Below are 20,107 nucleotides of genomic sequence, written 5' to 3' on the forward strand. Positions count from 1 at the left end.
AGATCATTTTAGGTCTGTGTTAGTGTAACACCATGCAGGTCATCTACTATATCATACATGATTAATTATCTGGTTTTTCTTTTACCCCAGCATCACATCGTACCAGACGCTGCCTAGAAATTTGCCAAGCCATCGGGTACCCTACATGCCTCATTATGGAGATGGATATTGCAGTATGCCCAGGAATAGCATGGCACAGCGGGACAGCATCTGCAGCATGTCCCCATCGGTATATGACCAGGCCATGGGTCCTTCAATGACTGAGAAACGCCGCTCCATGCGCGATGACACCATGTGGCAGTTGTACGAATGGCAGCAAAGGCAGGCCTACAGCAGGCAGCCAGGGCTGTACAGCAATATGGCCAGTCCCAAAACCATGATCAACTTGTCAGAGCATGCTGCACCGAGCCACTCCATCCCCCCCTCGCCCTCCCATGGCTCCCTGTCGATGTACGGCGGCTACTCTCCAATGAGATCTTACAACATGGGCAACACTCGCTCTGAAATTTCCTCTCCCATCTTCCGAAGAGACATGACTGTTGAGAGACGGCAGAGGCCACCAGTCAACAAGGTCAGCTAAGAGATGCATAAACAGGAAATGTTCAGTTCATCCTCATAATAACAAAACCGCCTACTATGCAATAGTCTTCAGTCACCCCTTATTTCTTTATACTTTGCTTCCAAGCATCCAGAATAGTTCTCCAGGCTTTCTGAAGGTCTATCACGTTTTTTTCTTTGGACACTGGCTGCTTTTTCAATCATTTTCAGTCCAATCCTTATACTTGACCATTTTCAAAGGAGTGGGGGGTTTTTTTTTGTTCATCAAGCCATTTAACACTGAAAAATGCACCTAATGCCAGAACCAGTTACCAATGTTGTGTCTACAGACTTAGCAAAAAGTCTATTTTAAAGGTATCGTTAACAGCTTGTTGCAAAAAATAAAAGAAATAAAAGAAATGGCAGGCCTAAAAGTAAGATCTACAGCAAAGGAACACAATCTGAAGCCTCATCAGAAATGGTCTCAATGGAAGAGTGGCTGTAAGAAGCCATTCTTAACAAAGAGCAATGAGGAGAAAAGTTTCAGGTATTTTAAATGACAATAGAGCTGGACTGAAAGTCAGTAGCAGCAGGTCTTATGGAGTGATGATCATTAGTATGGAGGAGATCAGGGGAGATGTAAAACATTATGAATGCAGAAAAGTACTGTCAGGTTTTGATCCACTGTGGACAACAGCCAAAGAAGAGCATTGAATGTCCTTCAAGAAGCCTGGAGAACTATTCCTGAAGACAACATACAGAAATTAAAGAAAGCTTGACTAAGAGAGTTCAGGCTGTGCTGAAGAATAAATGAGGTCATACCAAATACTGATCTTCAAACTCATCAGAATTGTCAAAACCCTGTTTGTGCCTACTTTAGTTCCCAAAGTTCAAAAGTGAGGTCATGTGTTTCATTTGTTTTTAAGCAGCGCAAACAAAATTACATTCAGCTTTGAGCATATTTATAGTGACAGAAATATGAGAGGGATATATACAAAAATATGCATCAAGGGTAGCAAATGTTTCTTTGTACTTGGATGAACCCCGTGGCTATGGCTGACTATTATATCAAAGATATTTAATGTTGCACATGACAGGCCTTTTTTCATATTAAATCTGTGTTCTGCAGTATGCTTACCTGCCTGATAGGAGGTCTATGCCAGCAGGGATCCCAATCCAGACCATCACTGCCCAGTCTTTACAAGGCAAAACAGTAAGTCTTGGTCTATGTCAGTCTTCTGGCTACCTAGATTTATATCACTGTGCTGTTCAGCTGAGATACTTCATGCTTGGTTTCTGTACACCTATACAGTCTGGGTTTAACTGGATGTCTTTCAAGGACAATGCTGTTTTCTGATGATGCCACCTACTCTACCCTTCTCCCTCTTTCTGTCCTTCATATCCCTCTAAGACATTGTGACAGAACTCTTTCGAGACAGGTTTAGGCAGATCTGTGTTCCAAGGATTTAGGGTGTGTTCACTTCAGGAGCTCCTTAGACTCTCTTCAGTTCAGTGGAGACTTAAAAACCCTGTCACTCAAACTCTCTAAGCCAGGATCAAGAATTTATGTCAGAGCTGCACACAGTTCTCTGTACTCATTGAGCTTGTAAAGTGTGAAGTCAATTCTGTAATGAGTGCCAACTGTTCTGCTGTTTTGAGTGGACATAAAAGAATGTGCATGCTGCTAGCTAACATGGTACTAAATTGCATGAAACGCAAGACTAGAATGCAGCAACTGTTCACCTACTGGGATCCTGGTACCTCTAAATCTCCTATCCTGGTGTGCTCTCTCTCCTTTCTTCTCACCCCCAATCCCTGCCTCACCCCTGCGGTGTGTCCCTGTTTCACTGTGGCGATGCATCCCCCCCCCCGCCTCCTCCTCTTCCTCCCTCCTCCTTGCAGCCTGAGGAACTGACTTTGCTGCTGATAAAGCTGCGTCGGCAGCAGGCAGAGCTAAACAGTATCCGGGAGCACACTGTAGCACAGCTTATGCAACTAAACATGGATGGCGACAACCCAAAGGTCAGGCCCCCAGGGACATCTCTGCAGGCGTGTATGTTAGCGTGTGGTGTGTATGCCATCTTTATCCACTTCCATTATCCATCTCGATCCGGAGGATTTGTTTGGTCTTCACACATGGCTGATTTAAGAAGGAATTTTCTTCTAACATGACTATGCGTAATGGCTTCATGTTTTTTGTGGACCAGCTACCTTCTCATCAAAATGTGTGGAAATAAAACACTCTTCTTCCAGTTTCAAAATAATTTTGCAACCAGCATCTGACTTAAATCAGTGCATCAGATAATTAGATTTGGGCCATTTTAGCAGGGCAAGCAGCTGATTGAGTCATTTATCCCCCTAAAGAATATAGACAGATGTTATCCGCAGATGAAACTTAAAGCCATTGGCGAGCTTAAAGAGTGACCAACTAATGAGGCTAAGGCCACTGGCATATGTAAAAGTTAATTCAGGATTTTGGGACTTTAAGTCTCCAGACTTAATGCCAGACTGCAGATTTTACCATTAATGATGTAGGTCAACCAGGACTGTTGAAGATTTTTCCATTTTACGGTGTTTTTGTTGTTGCTTTTCTTAATCTACTACTGTGCAGTTAATGCGAGTTTTCCTTGTAGCTATACAAGTTGCCCTGCTTCATTAGGGCAACCTGCTTCATTAGTTTATGTTTGCGTCAGCGGACACACACCACGTTGTGTGGTACTTTGACTTGCCATTGTCTTTGTTTTTTGCATGCACTCGGTCAAGACTAGTCCTGCAGTGTACTCATTCTGTTACCTTTGAAAGTACACCTGGTACCTGACCTGTTTTCTTCACCTTGATTGGTCCTGCTTTCCTTTCTCTCGGGTTATCTTTGGGTACATGACATGCTTGTGTGATTGTGGATGTAAGAGAGAGTGTGACAGAGAGAGCATCAGTGAAAGAATGTGACTTGCCCTTTCTTTTGTCTCACTGTCCTTTTGCCTTTTCTTTGCTCTCTTTTTGCTGCTGATGATAGAACGACATTCTTTCTCACCACCTCCAAAGGAACCTCATGTATTTGGACAATCAGGTGGGGTAATGCATGAATGCATGCCCTGTCTTCTTCTGTCATGACCTCATTTAATGCCTCTGCTTTTATTGTATTAATCCCTGCTCTGCGGCTGTTTTAGTGATTTGCAATCCCAATGCCAGGCTAACTTGTTATCTTTTATTGTGATTTTAAATGGCTAAAAGTTCAGATCGCAGCATTTTTAGCTCACGCTAGTTCATTTACTCACACATTATCCAAATAACTGATCATGACTGTGGACAGTCGTTATTTCTGCCATATAAAGAACACGTAGAGATGAAGGTATCATATTTAACGTCTAAGTGTTTGCAAAGGAATATTAAAGCTTCATCTGCTTTTTTTTAACGATCTTAAGTGCTTTGTGAGTTTTAATTGCTTTGTATATAGCACACAAAGGTCCAGTAAAACCTTTCTAATAATTATAGCAAAAGGAAGCCTTAGATTTGTGTAACCGCTGAGAAATAAGTAATTTTAATTTCCTTGACTTGGACTGATGAGCCTTAGCATTTGTGATTTCTTGCACCTCTTGTAAACGCAGTTCTTTTTACATTCCTACACATCAGCGTTTAATGGGAACTTTTCACTGCTAATAAAAATGAACCTTAGAGCTTTGTACTTCCGTGTCTTCCTGCTCCTGCTCCTGAGCGTCTTCTCTCTGTTGCTGTTAACCATCCCTGTCGTCTCTGGATGCACGTTTCTGTGTGAGTCTACCTCATCCGAGAGCGAGAAAGCGAGAGCGAGTGAGGTGTAATCACACTGTGGGTGTTGTCTCAGAAATGAAAAGCTGCTGTAAACTTTCTGACACTTGCTATATCGCTCCTCTCCACACTGGACTAGATGAAGGAAAATGAGCCTTTAATCGTCATGACTCACACTTTGATTGAGAACTCTGCCCCAAGGCCTCAACTTTACCAGCAAGTAAGGCCAGCCTAAGGCTTTGCTCCACCTCATCCTCACCAGTCGCTGTTGTTCTTTTTGGTCTGTTTTGCAATGCTCCTCCTTCGATGTCCAAGTCCTCACGGCATCTTGAGACTGGTCTCCCTGTATCGTTTGTATTGCTAGCACCTCTTCATCCATTGCTTATGACTGTTCCCTCTTATTATTGAGAAGTCATGCTGATGCAGGCATGACTTTTAAGACTTGGAGAATGTATGAATGCTCCACTGTTGGGTTAAATCTCTTCCTCACTGTGGTGTTTGAATTTATTTGTTTATTTATTTATTTTTCAATAATCCTGCGCAGAATGTGTTCCCTCTCATTACCCGAGCCACCTGAACTTAACAAGATGACTCTAATTAATTTGACTTAATTACATGTTGCTAGTCTTATTGCTTGTCAGTCTAGTTTATTGCCAAATAATTCATGTTTTTGTGGAAAACGGACCCAATTAAGGGCCAGCAGAAGAGCGATCATTAGAGTAAAATGGCATAAATAGATTTTCATGTTTATCATCTATGACGCATGAATATTCTGCTATAGTTAAAGAGAAAAGTATGTACGCGATCTCAGCATCCCATTTAGAATTTATGTTCAGCCTGCCTTTTCTTGATTTTTTTTTTTTTGTTTCCGCCTGTGCAAGTTAGCCAGACATTTTTCAGACGTAGGGATTAGCTTAATAACCTTAAGCACCACAGCTTCAATCACTGAATCGACTCTATATCTAAAGTCTGAGGTGGCGATACTGACGAAGATGAATCCTCATATTTTTTTAATTTAGATTAGCACTTATTTATCTGTCTTCATTACTTCCCCTTCACCCCCACTGGTCATTCTGCTGATGGAAAGGATAAAGGGGCCGGCTTGTGTGTGCCGATGGCTATGACATCACATTGCCACTTTTGAGACGCCCCTCGAGGTGTAAAAGTGTTGCTGAGACTCACCCCGTCACTCATTCACTAGCATACCGCCACCTCAACAGCTGCATTCCCACCTGTTCAGCTGACAAAAATCTGTCTTCCTCCTCCTCCTCCCTACGTCTCTTGTATATTAGTCCACGCCACACAAAACCCACAGTGAAGCTCTTCAAGCTGTGGGAGAGTCTGCATGTTCTGTGTGGAATGCCATGTGGTTCTTAAGCCCCACCTGCTTTTAGCTTTACTATGTTCAGCTGCAAAAAAAAAAAAAAAAAAAAAGGTGTTTGTGAGAGAGTGCAGGCGTGGATGTTGATTCAGAAAGTATTTGGACAGTAAGTCACTTTTTTTGTTGCTGTTTTGCTATTTTTGGGCACATTTGATTTGAAATTCAATCATGTCTTTGAGGTTAAAGTGCTAGGTGGTGAATCTAAACCTTTTCAGTTATATCAACCGAGGATTTTTTTTTTTTTTTTATAAGGGCCTGACAGGTATTTTATCTGATATGTGATATATTTGTTTGCTGAAAACCAGACTGAAAGCTTAAAACCAGCAATAAGGAAATGGCTCCAGTCGAGTTCTGGCAGAGTGTCTCAAGTGAATATACAGAGGATGTGCTGTGTCTGTAGGTTGTACACTTTCCAGGAAGGGAATTAAATCTTACACTTGGCACTTTGAGCCTATAGTCATTGAGTCATTTCATATCAAATGTGACTAAAAACACAAAATAACACAGAAATATGTCACTGTCCTGATGTCTGTGGTGTGTACTTATAATATTATAGGTTTAGCAGAGTGGGTGAATGACTATGTGATCTGTTGATTTTTCTGGAAACATGGGATCCAATGCAGCTGCAATGATTTTCTTTGTTTGAGAAGTAGCTGAATGATATCAAGTGGAAACATGGATGACTTTTGGAGTTTTCTGACTAAACACTGACGTTGTAAAATTAATGTAGAAACCATAACCGTACACTTGGGCACTGAACAAAAGTAACAGGGCGCTTTGGCATGCACACGTACACACACAGTCTCTCATTAGTTAACCCCAGATTATGCTGTAGAATACATGATTGGTGGACAAAGCTTATGCGCTAACTTCAGAGTGAAGTAAGCCAGATTGTTTTGTATGTTTTTCCATAAAACCATTGTGCTGATGGAGACAATGACTGTGCATGATGAAACACGAGGCGCAAGAATCAACAGCAGAGACTCTGTTTAGACTGGCCGAGGTCCCACTGCTGGTTTGGTAATGCAGATCGTCTGATTTAGTGAAATATGAGTTCCTTCTGAAGGATAAATCCTGCGGCTCAGTGAGAGAGCTTGGTCTTGACACTGCATTAGATCTCCAGATTCTAATGTGTATGCACAGATTTAGTGCCCCTGTCTAATGCTGTCTCTCTCAACAGATGAGTCCAGAGAACTACAGGGAACAAGCCTATACATGCATGCCAGAAGAAGTGGACACTGATGTAAGTTCAGTGCTGCAGACTTGCATGACATAATGTTCCTTTTAGCTGTACACAGCAGGTCATGACTCGTTATTGGTTTCTCTTCAGACTAAACTTAGCATGCTGTGTGAGCAGGACAAAATGGTCAGGATACAGGAGGAAAAACTGCAGCAGCTGTACAGAGAGAAGGTGACTAATACTGCATTTGTCGTCATGTTCACGCAAAACATTGTCTAAACATGCTTACAAAGATTTGGTATCATGTGCAAAAAATGTAAATTTGAAGGAATGCACAGTTTGCAGTTCCTAAGAGTAAAGTTTCTAAGCATGAAACAGAGCAAGTTAGGAGACAAAGTCTGTAACTATAACTAACTATAGCCTGTAAGTATAACTACCATCATCAGATGGAAAGACTTGTCTGGTTTGCATTGCTTTGTCATATTCAGCAAATCTCACTGACTGTTTTATGTTACTAGTTGATGTGCAGTGATTGTAGGTATAAAGAAAAAATATAAAATCATTTCTAGTCAATTTTGAGTCACAGCTGTGCCCTTTGAACTTTGGATAAGACAATTAAGTAGTTTGAAATGCTTTCTTTAGGCTCTGAGAGGGGCTGATGGGCATTTGTGATTATTTTGACATTTTAAAGATGGGATAACCTCCTGTTTAGTGACAAAACAGCTCAAAACAGTGATGTACAGGAAATATTTAAAAATAATCTACTATTCTGAAATAGTCTTACTGAAGTTTTAATGATGACTGTTGTGCTCTGTGTATTTGACATGATGCGTGTTGCTTCAGCACACTCTGGAGACAGCACTTCTGTCAGCTAGCCAGGAGATAGAGTTGGGCTCCGACAACCCGGCTGCCATGCAGAGTGTCGTGCAGCAGAGAGACTTGCTGCAGAGCGGCCTCCTCAGCACTTGCAGAGAGGTGTCCAGAGTTACTGCCGTAAGTAATACAGTGCATTCACACTCCAGACAATGAAGGCCTCTTGGGGTTTTGTTTTTCAGGAGTATTAATAATATGGTCATTTTTCTTTGTTTGTTGTATAATTGTTGTTTCTATCCTCCCCAGGAGGTGGAGCGGTTATGGAGGGAATATGACAGGATGGAAGGAGATGTGACTATGGCTAAGAACAACCTGCTGGAGCAGCTAGAAGCACTGGGAAGCCCTCAGGTAGGAACATTTTTGACAGTGAGTCTGCTCAACTTCTTCTCTCTAAAGGCCATTAAACTCTGAGCATGTTGGGGAAAAAATAGCACAAAATTGGGCATAGTTTGGAAATGATCTTGTAATGTGTAACATATATATACACACACTGACCAATCGGTCCTCAAGAATCACACTGTGGGGAAAAGAATGAAGCAAAAATCAGGCGATGATGAGCTGGTTCTGGTGTTTTTAAACAAGAAAAGGAAGAAACTGAAATTCTGGATTCAGCCAAATCTCAAGAGAAGGCAGCAGCAGGGAGAGTTTCATGGTTTGATCCAGGAGTTGAAGCTGCATCGCGGCTGCTTTCGTACATATTTCAGGATGTCAGCAGGGCAGTTTGAACTCTTGTTGGCAGAGTCGGCACCACATCTGAAGAGACAGAGAAACTATTTCAGAGAGCCAATAGCAATGACTAGCTGTGTGTCTGAAGTTAAATGGTATCATTTTACTATTTCAGAAGCATCGTATCTTCAGTACCGGTGTGCGTTTTGAGCTACTTTGTTGCCAAATGCAGTGGTCAGATTGGTCAGATCGGTTTATTTGCAGGTAAAAAATCTGAAAAATCTATTTAAAAAATACAAAGTCAACAACTTCGTCCTGTGAGATTATACAGTCAGTGTGAACAGCTGCGTTAAGCATCGATGAGTCTGGAAAATATTTTTAACACACAAATTTTTCGCTTCCATGTGAAAAGACCTTAACTCTAACTCGACATTAAGTGTGTAGAAATATGCTGATAATTTTGTAAACAATCCAGCACTGACACATTTGATGTTTAGTTTGCCATGGCTAAGCATTTCAGTAAGTACTGTATACTCACTATACAACTCGCTTCTCACGCTGAACCCGTTAGGTTAGACCGAGTCACTCACGCAGGAAGAGTTCGGCTGTTGCTATGTGATTGAATGATGGGTGCAGATGGATGAAGTGCTGGGGACTTGATTCTTAATTTAATTACCGATTTGGCAAAAGAAGATGCCCCACAGTGCTCTAGGCTAGCAGTAGCAGCTGTGCCTTTCATCTTGACCCAAAGTTGTGTTTACAGAAGTGCTCTTGTTCTGGTTGAGTCACTGTAGTTTTGGTTCTCTGGTTTAGCGTCATGATTTTTTTTTTTGTTGCCTGATAGGGTTTTTTTTAACGAAGCGCGCTCTCAGTAGCTATCATGATATCATCATTCTTGTGAATTCCTTTTGGCTAAAGTAATGGTGTAGTGAAAATCTGATACTGCGGCTGACCTGCTTGGCATACTTGCAGATTCATACACTGCAGAGCTGCAGAGAAATCTGTAAACCTACTCAACCTTTTTGCAGACACGTTTTCTGGACTTTGGGAGAAAAATATGGAGAGAAGTAAATGGAGATCAAAGCAACACAGGGGGTGATTGATGACCGTTGCAAGGATGGAGCAGGTCTTAATTAAGTTTGTCTTTTATCTTCTCTTTCATCAAGGAAGAGGTGCAGAGACAAAAAGAAATTGTTCTAGCAGTTATTCCTGGCTTGTACTGAGTAATGATAATTTAGAATAGAGAAGTCAGAGGGCCAGCAGGGAGTCTGGACATCCTCTTCTTAAGTCCATCTCACAAAGACCAACCTGCCAACAGCGAGGGGGAGATAATTACCTGTCTTTTTTTCTTCCCCTTTTCCAATCCTAATCTCTCCTCTGATTATCGTGTTGTGAGGCTAGTATCTCTCGCAGACAGTTGGAGCCTGATCAGATCTGTGTCTCCGCTGACTGCACACCTTAGCAGATACAGACATTACCCTTTTACTGTTCTTTTGCGATGCCATCATGCTAATTTTTTTCACTTCAGCTTTCTGTCTGCCTTCTGTGTGTTAGTTTTATTTGCTATAGACCTCCACCTTAGATCTCAGTCTGCAGGTGTTTTTTTTGTTGTTGTTGTTGTCGTTTGTTGACGTGCGTCTGTTTTCTGTGCACACCCAGACAGAACCACCCAGCCAGCAGCATGTCCGCATCCAGAAGGAGCTGTGGAGGATTCAAGATGTGATGGAGGCCCTGAATAAACACAAAGCCCAGAGAAATGCTCTTGATGGGATGGGTTTCTATGGGCCCAAAGCCAACTTCAGTAAGCACAAAAATGAGGTGAGGCACCAGTTGTAGAAAAAGAAAACTGAACACCTGGTCTGACAGGATGCTGAAACAATAAGGCATTTTAAATCATCATTTACTGTTCCTAGCTTTTCAAATGTGAGAAAGAGTTTTTCTTTTTTTCCTGCCTAAGGCTTCAGTCACACAGGCCTAGAAACTGATTAGCAACCATCTGGCAATTACTGGTTGTGAGGCAAAAAAAGTGTATTACCTGACCGGTCATGAGTGATTGGAGGCAATTGGTGTGAAATTAATTGCTAAAGTCCCAGTCAAACAGACCTGGAGACTAGCCAGTGACCTTACTGGCAGTCACCAGTGTGAAGGTGGTGTCAAAGAGGTATATAGTTTGGTTGTTAGTAGGTTGCCTGTAGTTTGTAAGGAAGATGCCGACTTGGCTGCAAAAACAAACTACATGCCAAGCAGTACTGAAACAAAGACCATTTCCCTTTAAAGTAAAAGTTCCGCCATTTGAAATGCATGCATGTTGTGCAGCACTCTTTCAAGTTTCACCTCAGTTGAAAATATCTAGCGTTTGCAAACCAGTTGGCATCTTTCCTGCGAAATGCCACTACAATCCAAGTTTTTTTGTGTAGTGTTCTCTTTGTAATCGTTTTCACGTGACCACAGTCGGCAATCGGCGGTTGTTTAGGAGTTGCTGACTAGTCTCTAGGCCTGTGTAAGGCTTTGGACAGGTGGTTGTCATTACAAGCAAATTAAAGATGTGAGCTTAACGGTAATTTTTTCACCTTTTATTGGAGTTAATTAATGGGGAAAATTGATCATAAAAAAATAAACCCACATCACCAGCAGTTTTGAAGATGATAATCGACGTAAGCTGAGGGCTCTAAATGCCCACCCCACTCATGGATGGTGTGAGTAGTGGTGTCTGGAGGAATGTGTCACTCAAGCCATAACAGCATCTGGAGCGCTCTCTCTGGCTAATCAACTGTTTAGCCCATCCTGTGGCCCAGAGCTACTCTATACCAGATGGCTGTAGCCCTGAGCCTGTATGGTGGCGCCATGTGTCACCTTGCTTCCTGTGCTGTCATACCCAATATAATCCCCAGGAGGAGGACTCTGTACCCCCACGGCCACCCCTACCCCAGTCTTACGAGCCCAACCCCCCCACCGTGCCCCCTATGCCGTCTCATCCCGGCGTGCGCCCTTCATCACTCCACAAGCCAGAGGACAGGAAGGCCAATCACAGGAATAGCACGCACAGCGTAAGCCTGTTGACCTCTTGGTTGACCCTGCCCTCAGCTGTATCATCCCATGTCCATGATGATGAGTTCACTTTGATTTCCATAAATATCTCGTGTCTGTTGCATTTTTTTTTTCCATTTGTTCCCGTCATTGTACAGCATAATTTACTTTTCAGTTATTTGGTTGAAGTCCAGCTTGTGTTTTTATTTTTGTTTTGTTTTTTTAAATTTTGTTTTTGACTAAATTACCACATCCCCCTTTTCTGTCTCATCCTTTATGTTGAAATGTAATATTTTTTTGGGTCTGTTTGTTTCGCCATATCGAAGTTTGAATGTGTCTGCCTACCTTTTGTCTGAGTATTTCACACATTTAAATTTAAGGTGGCTCAGTCTGCAGGGTTTTTCCTGTTTTCCGAGCAGGGATTTTGGAGATGAATTAGTGCAGTCGCCTCATGTGCAGTACAGGCAAACCGTTTTTATTGCTTAAATCTATTTGTTTTCATGTTATTTCTGAGGCGTCGATAAACTATAAGTTTATTATGTATGAGTAAATGAAACTACAATTAACAAATACGATTAAAAGAAAATATTTCTATTACAGTGCTTGTTATTTTCCTCTGTAGGGGGCACGAAAACGTCTCAAAGCAGAAAAAACCCTGGTCAATGAAGAATTTTATTTTATTTTTTCATCTTAAGTCATTCTGTAAGAGATAATGACACGCTGAGTTATGCAGAGTTTGTTTACAAACTGACTACATTTCAGAGTTTTTCTCATTTGTGTTGACCTCTTTTTTTTTCTTTCTTTTTTTTAACCCCCCAATTTCTCGTCTCCAGGGTCCTGACTACAGACTGTACAAAAGTGAGCCAGAACTCACCACAGTGGCCGAAGTGGATGAGAATAATGGAGAAGACAGATCTGAATATCCATCTGATAGAGAACATGTTGGAAATAAAGGTACTTTGGAGAGATACTGGTGCAGTTTCGCAGTGAAGCCTAGTGTATAAAAATACAATAGAGTGGTCATTTTAGTCTGTATAAAACTGGAGCTTTTTATCATGGGACTAACAAAGTCTACACATTGTGATCGCTCCCTTTTAGAGTATTTGAGGGCTCTCTAGTGGAAACATTTACTCGCTCAGAAGGTGAACAGCATATGGAGTGCACTATGCTGTAAATATGGAGTGATTTCTGACACAAACCTTGTCTCTAACACAATTTGAGTTGGCATTTGGATTATTTGGATCTAGGTCAGTATATCACAAAGTAACTCTCATGGCAACCATAATTTTGCTGGTTACCATGGATACAGTGAGATTTGCACCTGCATGCATCTTTTTAAACTTGGCCAAAACATGTGAGCTATAATATTTGTTTACTGTATTTAAACTTTCTGCCACCAAACATGTGATGTGAATAGATGAGCTGAATTTACCACAAAAGGGAAATTGATCTACATTTATTGAAGAGCTTGCAGGTCTTTTTTTTGTTGGATGGAAAGTGTTAATTAAAATACCACCTGTAATTGACCCTATCTAATTTTTTACTATAATGTGATTTCAGTTTGACCTTTTATTGATCTCTTGTTTTCTTTTCTGTGGGTAGGTATGTCCTATCCAGTTGGTATCGTCCCACCAAGGACCAAATCTCCAGTGCCTGATTCCTCCTCCATAGCTTCATATGTTACATTAAGAAAGAGCAGGAAGCCTGACCCTAGAACGGTGAGACCTTGGGCTTTAATAATAACTAAAATGTTCTTAGCATTTGTAGATTTGGATCTATCGGACAATAGAAAAACAAACGAAATACAGTCACGATCAGGACTATAGTCAAAAAAAGACTGGTATATATATCTGCAGTTATTTTTATTTTTTTTTATTTATTTTTTTTTAATAAATAGGACAGGGGGAATGAATGAGAGAAAGAGGGGGAGAGAAAGAAAGAAAACCAAAGGGGAGAAGAGACGGTGAGAAGGGGGGGGAAGAGAGAGAGAAAAAAAAAAGAACTCCTGGGTCACCTGTATGGAGAAAAAAAAAAAACAAACAAAAAAAAACAAACAGAGGAGACAGCAAACAACAAAGAGCAACATAATAATAGAGAAAACAAAGCACCATCACAATAAACTAGCTAGTCATAGATATCAATATTTACTAAATAATAAACGATATTGTGCAGCACGCAAGATAGACAGCGCACAGTGTGCTTTGAGGCAGCAGCCAAGAAAGCTTTAGTCCGCGTCTGTGAATACCCATGTGTGCATACCTGTGTGGATCAGCATGCTTGCATTCCAAAGGTTTCTCCATGTAATGATCTGCTAGGGAGTGTGGGGGGGCCACAGCCCCGTCCTCCAGGGTGTGAAGTGGGTATGGAGGAGATCAAAACTCCAGACATCCAGAGGCCCCCAGAATACAAGAGACCATGGAAGACCAACAGAGGGGCAGCTGCGCCACTGTTCCAGTAAGAGCTGAGGAGAGTCCCAGATGAGGGCTCGCCCAGCAGCCGCAGTTATTTAGATTTGGTAGTATGGCTTTCTGACCTTCCTGCGTTCCTATATACATACTTGGACGAAGGCCCAGGCAAAGGGGAAACGAGCAGGAATTAAGTCAGATACAGCAGCGGTCCCCAACCCCCGGGTCACGGACCGGTACCAATCCATGAGTCGTTTGGTACCGGGCCACGATAGTTGAGGCTTGTGTGCGAAATTTATGGGGTTTTTTAGGGTTTTTATCATTATTTTTTTTATGGTTTTTATCGTTAACTCAGTTTCCCTAGGTCTTTTCCCGTGTGTTATGAATAAATCTTCTTTTATTTTTTTGTACCATTACTGGTTTTATTTTGTTGTATTTATCCACAACACCTTAAAGGCCGGTCCATGAAAATTTTGTCGGACATAAAGCGGTCCGTGGCGCAAAAAAGGTTGGGGACCGCTGAGATACAGCAAGAAAGTTGGAGCTCAGCTAGAAGTGGGTTGTAAGGCAGCTTGCAGGTGTGCAGCAACTATGGCCAGGCTAAAGTAGCTTAATTGTTTGTGCTATCTGCAGATTGCCAGTTGTGTAGAGGAGTATCAGCTGAGCCCTTAGTTGATGTAGCCCGGTACTGTGTTTGGCTTGCCTTGATCATTTTTTGGCTTTGTGGTCCGCCTGAATTAACGCTTTCTCAATTAATAATGATTATGGGCAGCTGTGAACTAACCACAGTTAATTTTGAATTGTGATTACTCCTCTCCTAATTGGTTGTTTTGCTTGTAAGCTGCTGGTTGAAAACTCACATGTGCAGTAAAGGCCAGCTGTCACATGGTGAGGGTGTGACTCATGCTGCCATAAAGTAGATGCCAAACTGTATTTAAACAGTTTCCAGCCACGAATCCTATCAACTTAAACACACTAACCATATCATTAGTGCACCACACTGCAGGGTGTGTCCTGCTTTTGCTGCGCCTGTGTAACTTTGACCGTTAATGGACATGTAGTACAAATGAAAATAGATAAACGCACAATATTTCTCTAGGCTTATGTGCTTTAGCACTTGGTGCTAAGAGAGCATGCCTAAGGCGTAAGAGTTCAACTTTAGATCCTGGGAGAAATAACAAATGAGTTTCAGTGGACTCGTCTCTGTGCTTGTCCTGTTAGACCTCAGTGCGGCATTCAGTACTGTTGACCATAATATTTTATTACAGAGATGTATAGTGCATGCCATAATTATTAAAGGTACTGCGCTGGAGTGGTTTGAATCATATCTATCTAATATACAGCAATAACATACATTTTCATTGCTATGCAGGTGACACCCAGCTTCATCTGTCATTAAAGTTTCATGATGCGCACAAATTGGTTAAACTGCAGGAACATCTTAAAGAAATAAAGACCTGGATGAGCTCTAATTTCCTGCTTCTGAATTTGGATAAAACTGAGGTTGTTGTACACACTGCAGGGTGTGTCCTGCTTTACTGTGTCAGTGTGAGTATGAACATGGATCGATGTGTAATGAAAATAGGTGATTGCACAAACTCCCTCTAGGCTTATGTACTTCAGCCTATGGTATTAAAAGAGTATGCACTTAGGTCCCAGGATATCTTGGACAGTGTGGACTATGTCCTTGACCTCTGGACTGAGTTTACATCTGCCTACCCTCCAGTGTGGCACAGACCTGAGAATGAACAACTTCTCCTCAGTTCACTTCACATCAGCCTCTCCTGCTCAGGCATTAACAAGCCCCCAGCCGCTCTGAGGGCACCCATGTGTTCCAGCGGGAGCGTGCAAGCGCACAACAGCCAGGTTGTTTGGCCTTTTGCCAAATGTAGCTCAAAGAGAGCAAATATTTAACAATTTCTCAGTCATTATGTTAAGTCCAAAGTGTCTGTCCTGTTTGTTACTTTTGTTTAAAAAAGTAAAATGTTTTCCAGTACATACATTAAGGGTAGAGATTATTCTTCTTTGTAAAGTTTAGACTTTTTTTAAACCGTGCCTAGTTCATCACGCTGCAAATGCTGCGTCATGTGAAACAACCCAAGTAGGCAATGACACCATGTAACTTCAGATCTCTACCATGCACACAATTGGGGATCACAGTAAAAAAAGTTACCATGGCGGCAACCTCGTAGTGCTGAATGTCTTCACAGTAATGCTATATCATTATTAAATTATATTCTGTTGTCGTCTCTGGCCAACAGGAGCGTCCACGCAGTGCAGTGGAGCAGCAGCTGTGTGCTGTGGAGAGCAGCCGACCCAGGATGAGCGTGGAGGAGCAGCTGGAGAGGATCCGTCGCCACCAGCAGGGTACCCTCAGGGAGAAGAAAAAAAGCCTCAGCATCAGGGGTAGCAGCCAGGAGAACACACCCTCTCGCAGCCACTCATTTACTAAAGAAAACCATTACCGCAACACGCAGGTACTGGCTGAGTGACTCAGACCCTATTTGACATTAGGGTAGCTCTGAAGTCAGAAGATGTTCATATGATATAATGTCTCTGCTTCTTTTATGTTTCATAATTTATTTCTTTTAGTTTCAAGTGAGACGCAGAGATGAGGTGATAAGCAGTGACATTCAGGAGCTGGAGGCCTCTCTCAGGCAGCAGGAGGTGGTGGGGGAGCAGGAGACGCCCGCTGAGGAGATAGCTCGTCTCAAAGAATCCTCCCAGGCTGATCACTTTAATGTCGACCGAGAGGTACGGCACAGCAGTTAGCCGTCGTTCCCATCAGCCTGCTGGTTTTTTTACAAGCCATTACTCAGAGGGCTAATACTGTCATGGGCAAATTATTATGAAGGTGCCGTTTACCAACAGAACATCATGTATTATCAATTCAATTGTTAATACTGCAGGAAAAAAAAGTTTCAACTGGAATGGAGAAGTTAACAACTTATAACTGTATAAGCGTTGTTCAGGCTAACTGAACATTACACAAAGGCCTCTGTGCCAAAATCTTTTCATGGGATGCTCATAAGCTACCAACATGATTTGCATGACTTGCTGCCTTGAGAAGAGTTCACGGCCTTGCTTTAGATTACATCGGTGAACTTCTTACAGTTGATCTCTGCGTAGTACAGAATGCCTCAGAGTAATTGACAGTGACACTCCATTTACTTCTAAACACCCAAAATGTAAAATAGTCTTCCTGCACAATAGATGCCGATCAGGGTAATAATGTTGTTTGCACAGAAGTGGAATTTTCTGTGTCAGTTTAGAAAACCATTCATTTGTACCAAATGTGCTAAATAAGTGTTTCTTGTCTGGTGGCTGTTCCTCAGCTTTCTGTGCCTGACAAAGTGCTCATTCCTGAGCGTTACATTGAATCGGACCCTGAGGAGGCTCTGAGTCCTGAGCAGGAGGCTGATAAGCAGAGAAAAGTCGACCGCATCAAAGCCCTCATAGCCAAAAACAGGTAAGCACACTGTCATGATCCATCTAAATCAGTAATCGGTTATTAGCATGGACAGGTCTGCTCAAGCCTTGAATATTAGATAAGGATACTACGGTGAAAGAGCCAGCTTTGCAGGTGAGCAGATGTCGTGCATGAAATTCCTTCTAAAAGTAAAAGGTAAGTTTAGGGTCATAGCATAGATGTCTCATGCGCTTGGCATGCAGATCCATGCCTCAAATGTGCAGAAAAGGTCTATTTGCTCATCTCTGAGCCACTGTGGCATTTTATTCTAAATGTCAGTGCCCTCATATTGATTTTTAAAAACTGGCCTGTTTGTTGGTAATTAGAAGTTGTCCGTCGCATGCTGTAAAGAAAACCTTGCTGTTTTGTGTTTGCTCCTAGCATGCAGAATGTGCTGCCTAGTCTGGCTCTGAGCCCTGAGGAGGAGACTGAAGAGGAGGTTACTGTACAGGAAAAGGAGAAGATGATTAATATCTCCTATGAGCTGGCAGCCGAGGCCTCCAAACGCAGCAAGCTGGTAGCAGGTACGTCTCTAGAGAGACGAGAGGGTGGAGGTGGGGTGGTTGGATCAAAGAAAACGCATGCAATAAAACAAAAGCTGGTGGGAGCCTGTTCTTAGAAACAAACTGTAGCTGCTTTCATTGTGTATGTGTTAGGTAATTTACTTACTACTTACTCAGTAGCTTTTTCAGTAATTTCACTCACTTTAGTGATTATTTCTGTTTTATTTAGCCATTCACTCATTATCAACTGTTCTAATTTGTTGTTTTGTCATTTCATGCGTGCGCCTGTGCTCACCATGTTGTCGTTTCGTTGCAGTGAAAAGCCTGTCGTCCTCTTCCCCACCCCATCCGCAGTCTCCCACCACCACACCCCCCCAGCTCACTGACGGTTCTCACTTCATGTGTGTGTAGTAGCATCAGTAAGGGCCTCCATCCACCCTTTTTTCACTCATACTCATAATGCTGAAGTGTTTTGATTGTTAAATTTGATTTCTGGGGTTTTAAAAAAGCATTTCAGGATAATTAGTTGGGTTCATTTCACGTAACAATGCGGGGAGTTTGTTCTCTATGTGTTGCGGTATCACTAATACACTGTTGTATAGCAGAACTATGAGGGAATCTCACTATAATTTCACTTCTGTCCTTTTGTTCTGCTTCAGCCCAGGCTCTGGCCTCAGTGAAAACCTACACATGAAGGAAGCAGCTGGGGAGGCCTGAAGCGGCTCCTGAGGACTTTCCTAAAGAGTTCAGCACAAGGCCTTTGGCTACAGAGTGAAACTGCCTACTTCATACTCATGGGTCTCAACCTCTGACTTCTGTATTGCTCACTGTGACGTCTTAAGCTCCTCCCTCTTCGGGGGGCAACAATCTTCTCAACCTGGCAAGACAGCACATGGATTCATACCGTTTTACTGCTGCAGTTTCAGTTTTTACAAGGCTTTTATAATCATTTTTATTATTTATATGGTTTTATTAGGTTTTTGTGTTCGAATCTGGGCCAAAGTCTATCTGTATATACAGGAGGCTAATAGACTGAACTCTGTTCTGAGCCTGATAGCCTGTGGCAGAGTATGTTGGTCTGTTATACGTTTTCATTCATGTTTCATCAACTGTTCGAAAAAGTTTCAGAAGCAAGTTTCACATTTTCTCTGCATTTAATTAAGCCTTTAATAATTCACTTAATTTTTTCCCCCCACACATTCGACATCATCTAACCAGGCATATTTATCCATTTATTGTAAAGAACATGTGTCTATGCTAAAGATGAGTAGATAAAAGATATAGATCCCTCCATTATTATATAAGGAGGAACCATTTTATTGCTGCAGACTAAGAGTATTTGTAATTTCTCATACTTCTGAGTTCTAATTATTTAAAGATGGGATTTGAAGTCCCTGGCACTTTGTTGCCAATGCATATGTGAATGTTCTGACTTGAGTCAATCTATACTGTCCTTTTTTTTTTAAATTGCTGAGAGATATATTTAAACTGAGAGATGGAAAAAGAGATCTTGATTATATTTTATGACAAAAAATCGAGAACATTTATGACATGTTGGTTTGGAGCCCTGGAACTAAAAGAAAACAGGATAAGGATGTGTAAAAAGCAATAGAAATAACCCCTTTCTGAATCTGAGATAATTTTTTGTGTGTACAAAGTGTAATTATCAGAGATTTACTGTGTATATAATGTACATGGTATATCTGGATGGGAGGATATGTTCAACATACAGTTACATACTAGATTTAATTTGCAAATGTTCATATCCCATCTGTTTTATATCATGTTAAATAAATGTTTCTGTTCCTAATGAGTGGTTGTGTTATGCTCTTTATCTCCCCTGTAGCTACATGCAGTAGAGATGCTGACCAAAAGGGAGTTTGACTCAAGCCTGCAACATAATCAAAGATTACATTCTCAAAAACTGTTGACCGAAAGAATTTTACTTATTTAAATGAACTCCAGCTTAAATAGACCCCAAAATATAAAAATCGCATGCATGGAAAGTGTTAAATTGACTCCAAAATATAGATTTAAAAAGCGTTTCCCCCATGACGGTTACACTTTTACTATGAATTCACTTATAGGATTTTTTTGAATTGTTGAGTCCCTCATGCAAAATTGCATGCCTCTGGTTCAAATAGTAATCAAAAACAATCAAATATAAGATATGATTTCATTTGATTTACCAAGCATGAATGACAGTTTAAATGAGGGGCTGTGGCTCCCTCTGGTGGTCATCTAGCTGTAGCAACATGGACCATATTTTTGCATTCACAACAGGTTTCTAACATTAATCAT

At 41.5% G+C, this 20,107-nt stretch overlaps 1 protein-coding gene across 13 annotated transcripts in view; it reads left to right on the forward strand.

The window, feature by feature from the left end:
- The window catches only part of LOC146569900 (pleckstrin homology domain-containing family A member 5-like), a 94,067-nt gene extending 74,448 nt beyond the window's left edge, over nt 1-19,619 (forward strand). For 4 of the 13 annotated variants that reach the window (XM_085282553.1, XM_085282563.1, XM_085282565.1 and 1 more), the window contains 19 exons: nt 91-571; nt 1,667-1,750; nt 2,440-2,559; nt 3,551-3,604; nt 4,442-4,522; nt 6,864-6,926; nt 7,014-7,094; nt 7,707-7,856; nt 7,983-8,084; nt 10,062-10,220; nt 11,294-11,449; nt 12,263-12,383; nt 13,032-13,147; nt 16,096-16,311; nt 16,427-16,588; nt 17,170-17,303; nt 17,685-17,827; nt 18,123-18,207; nt 18,466-19,619. In XM_085282553.1, coding sequence (XP_085138679.1) covers nt 91-571; nt 1,667-1,750; nt 2,440-2,559; nt 3,551-3,604; nt 4,442-4,522; nt 6,864-6,926; nt 7,014-7,094; nt 7,707-7,856; nt 7,983-8,084; nt 10,062-10,220; nt 11,294-11,449; nt 12,263-12,383; nt 13,032-13,147; nt 16,096-16,311; nt 16,427-16,588; nt 17,170-17,303; nt 17,685-17,827; nt 18,123-18,207; nt 18,466-18,523 — 2,566 coding nt within the window. In that variant the 3' untranslated portion in view covers nt 18,524-19,619. Of the gene's footprint in view, nt 1-90; nt 572-1,666; nt 1,751-2,439; nt 2,560-3,550; nt 3,605-4,441; nt 4,523-6,863; nt 6,927-7,013; nt 7,095-7,706; nt 7,857-7,982; nt 8,085-10,061; nt 10,221-11,293; nt 11,450-12,262; nt 12,384-13,031; nt 13,148-16,095; nt 16,312-16,426; nt 16,589-17,169; nt 17,304-17,684; nt 17,828-18,122; nt 18,226-18,465 lie in introns of all 13 variants that reach the window. The other 9 variants (XM_085282554.1, XM_085282556.1, XM_085282566.1 and 6 more) reach the window with 9 other exon arrangements.
- The last annotated feature ends 488 nt before the right edge of the window (nt 19,620-20,107 follow it).

This window comes from Mchenga conophoros, linkage group LG7 (genome assembly GCF_057382185.1).
Source record: "Mchenga conophoros isolate Kocher_MC1m ecotype Shallow Benthic linkage group LG7, M_conophoros_male_GT1.1, whole genome shotgun sequence".
Taxonomy (NCBI): Eukaryota; Metazoa; Chordata; class Actinopteri; order Cichliformes; family Cichlidae; genus Mchenga; species Mchenga conophoros.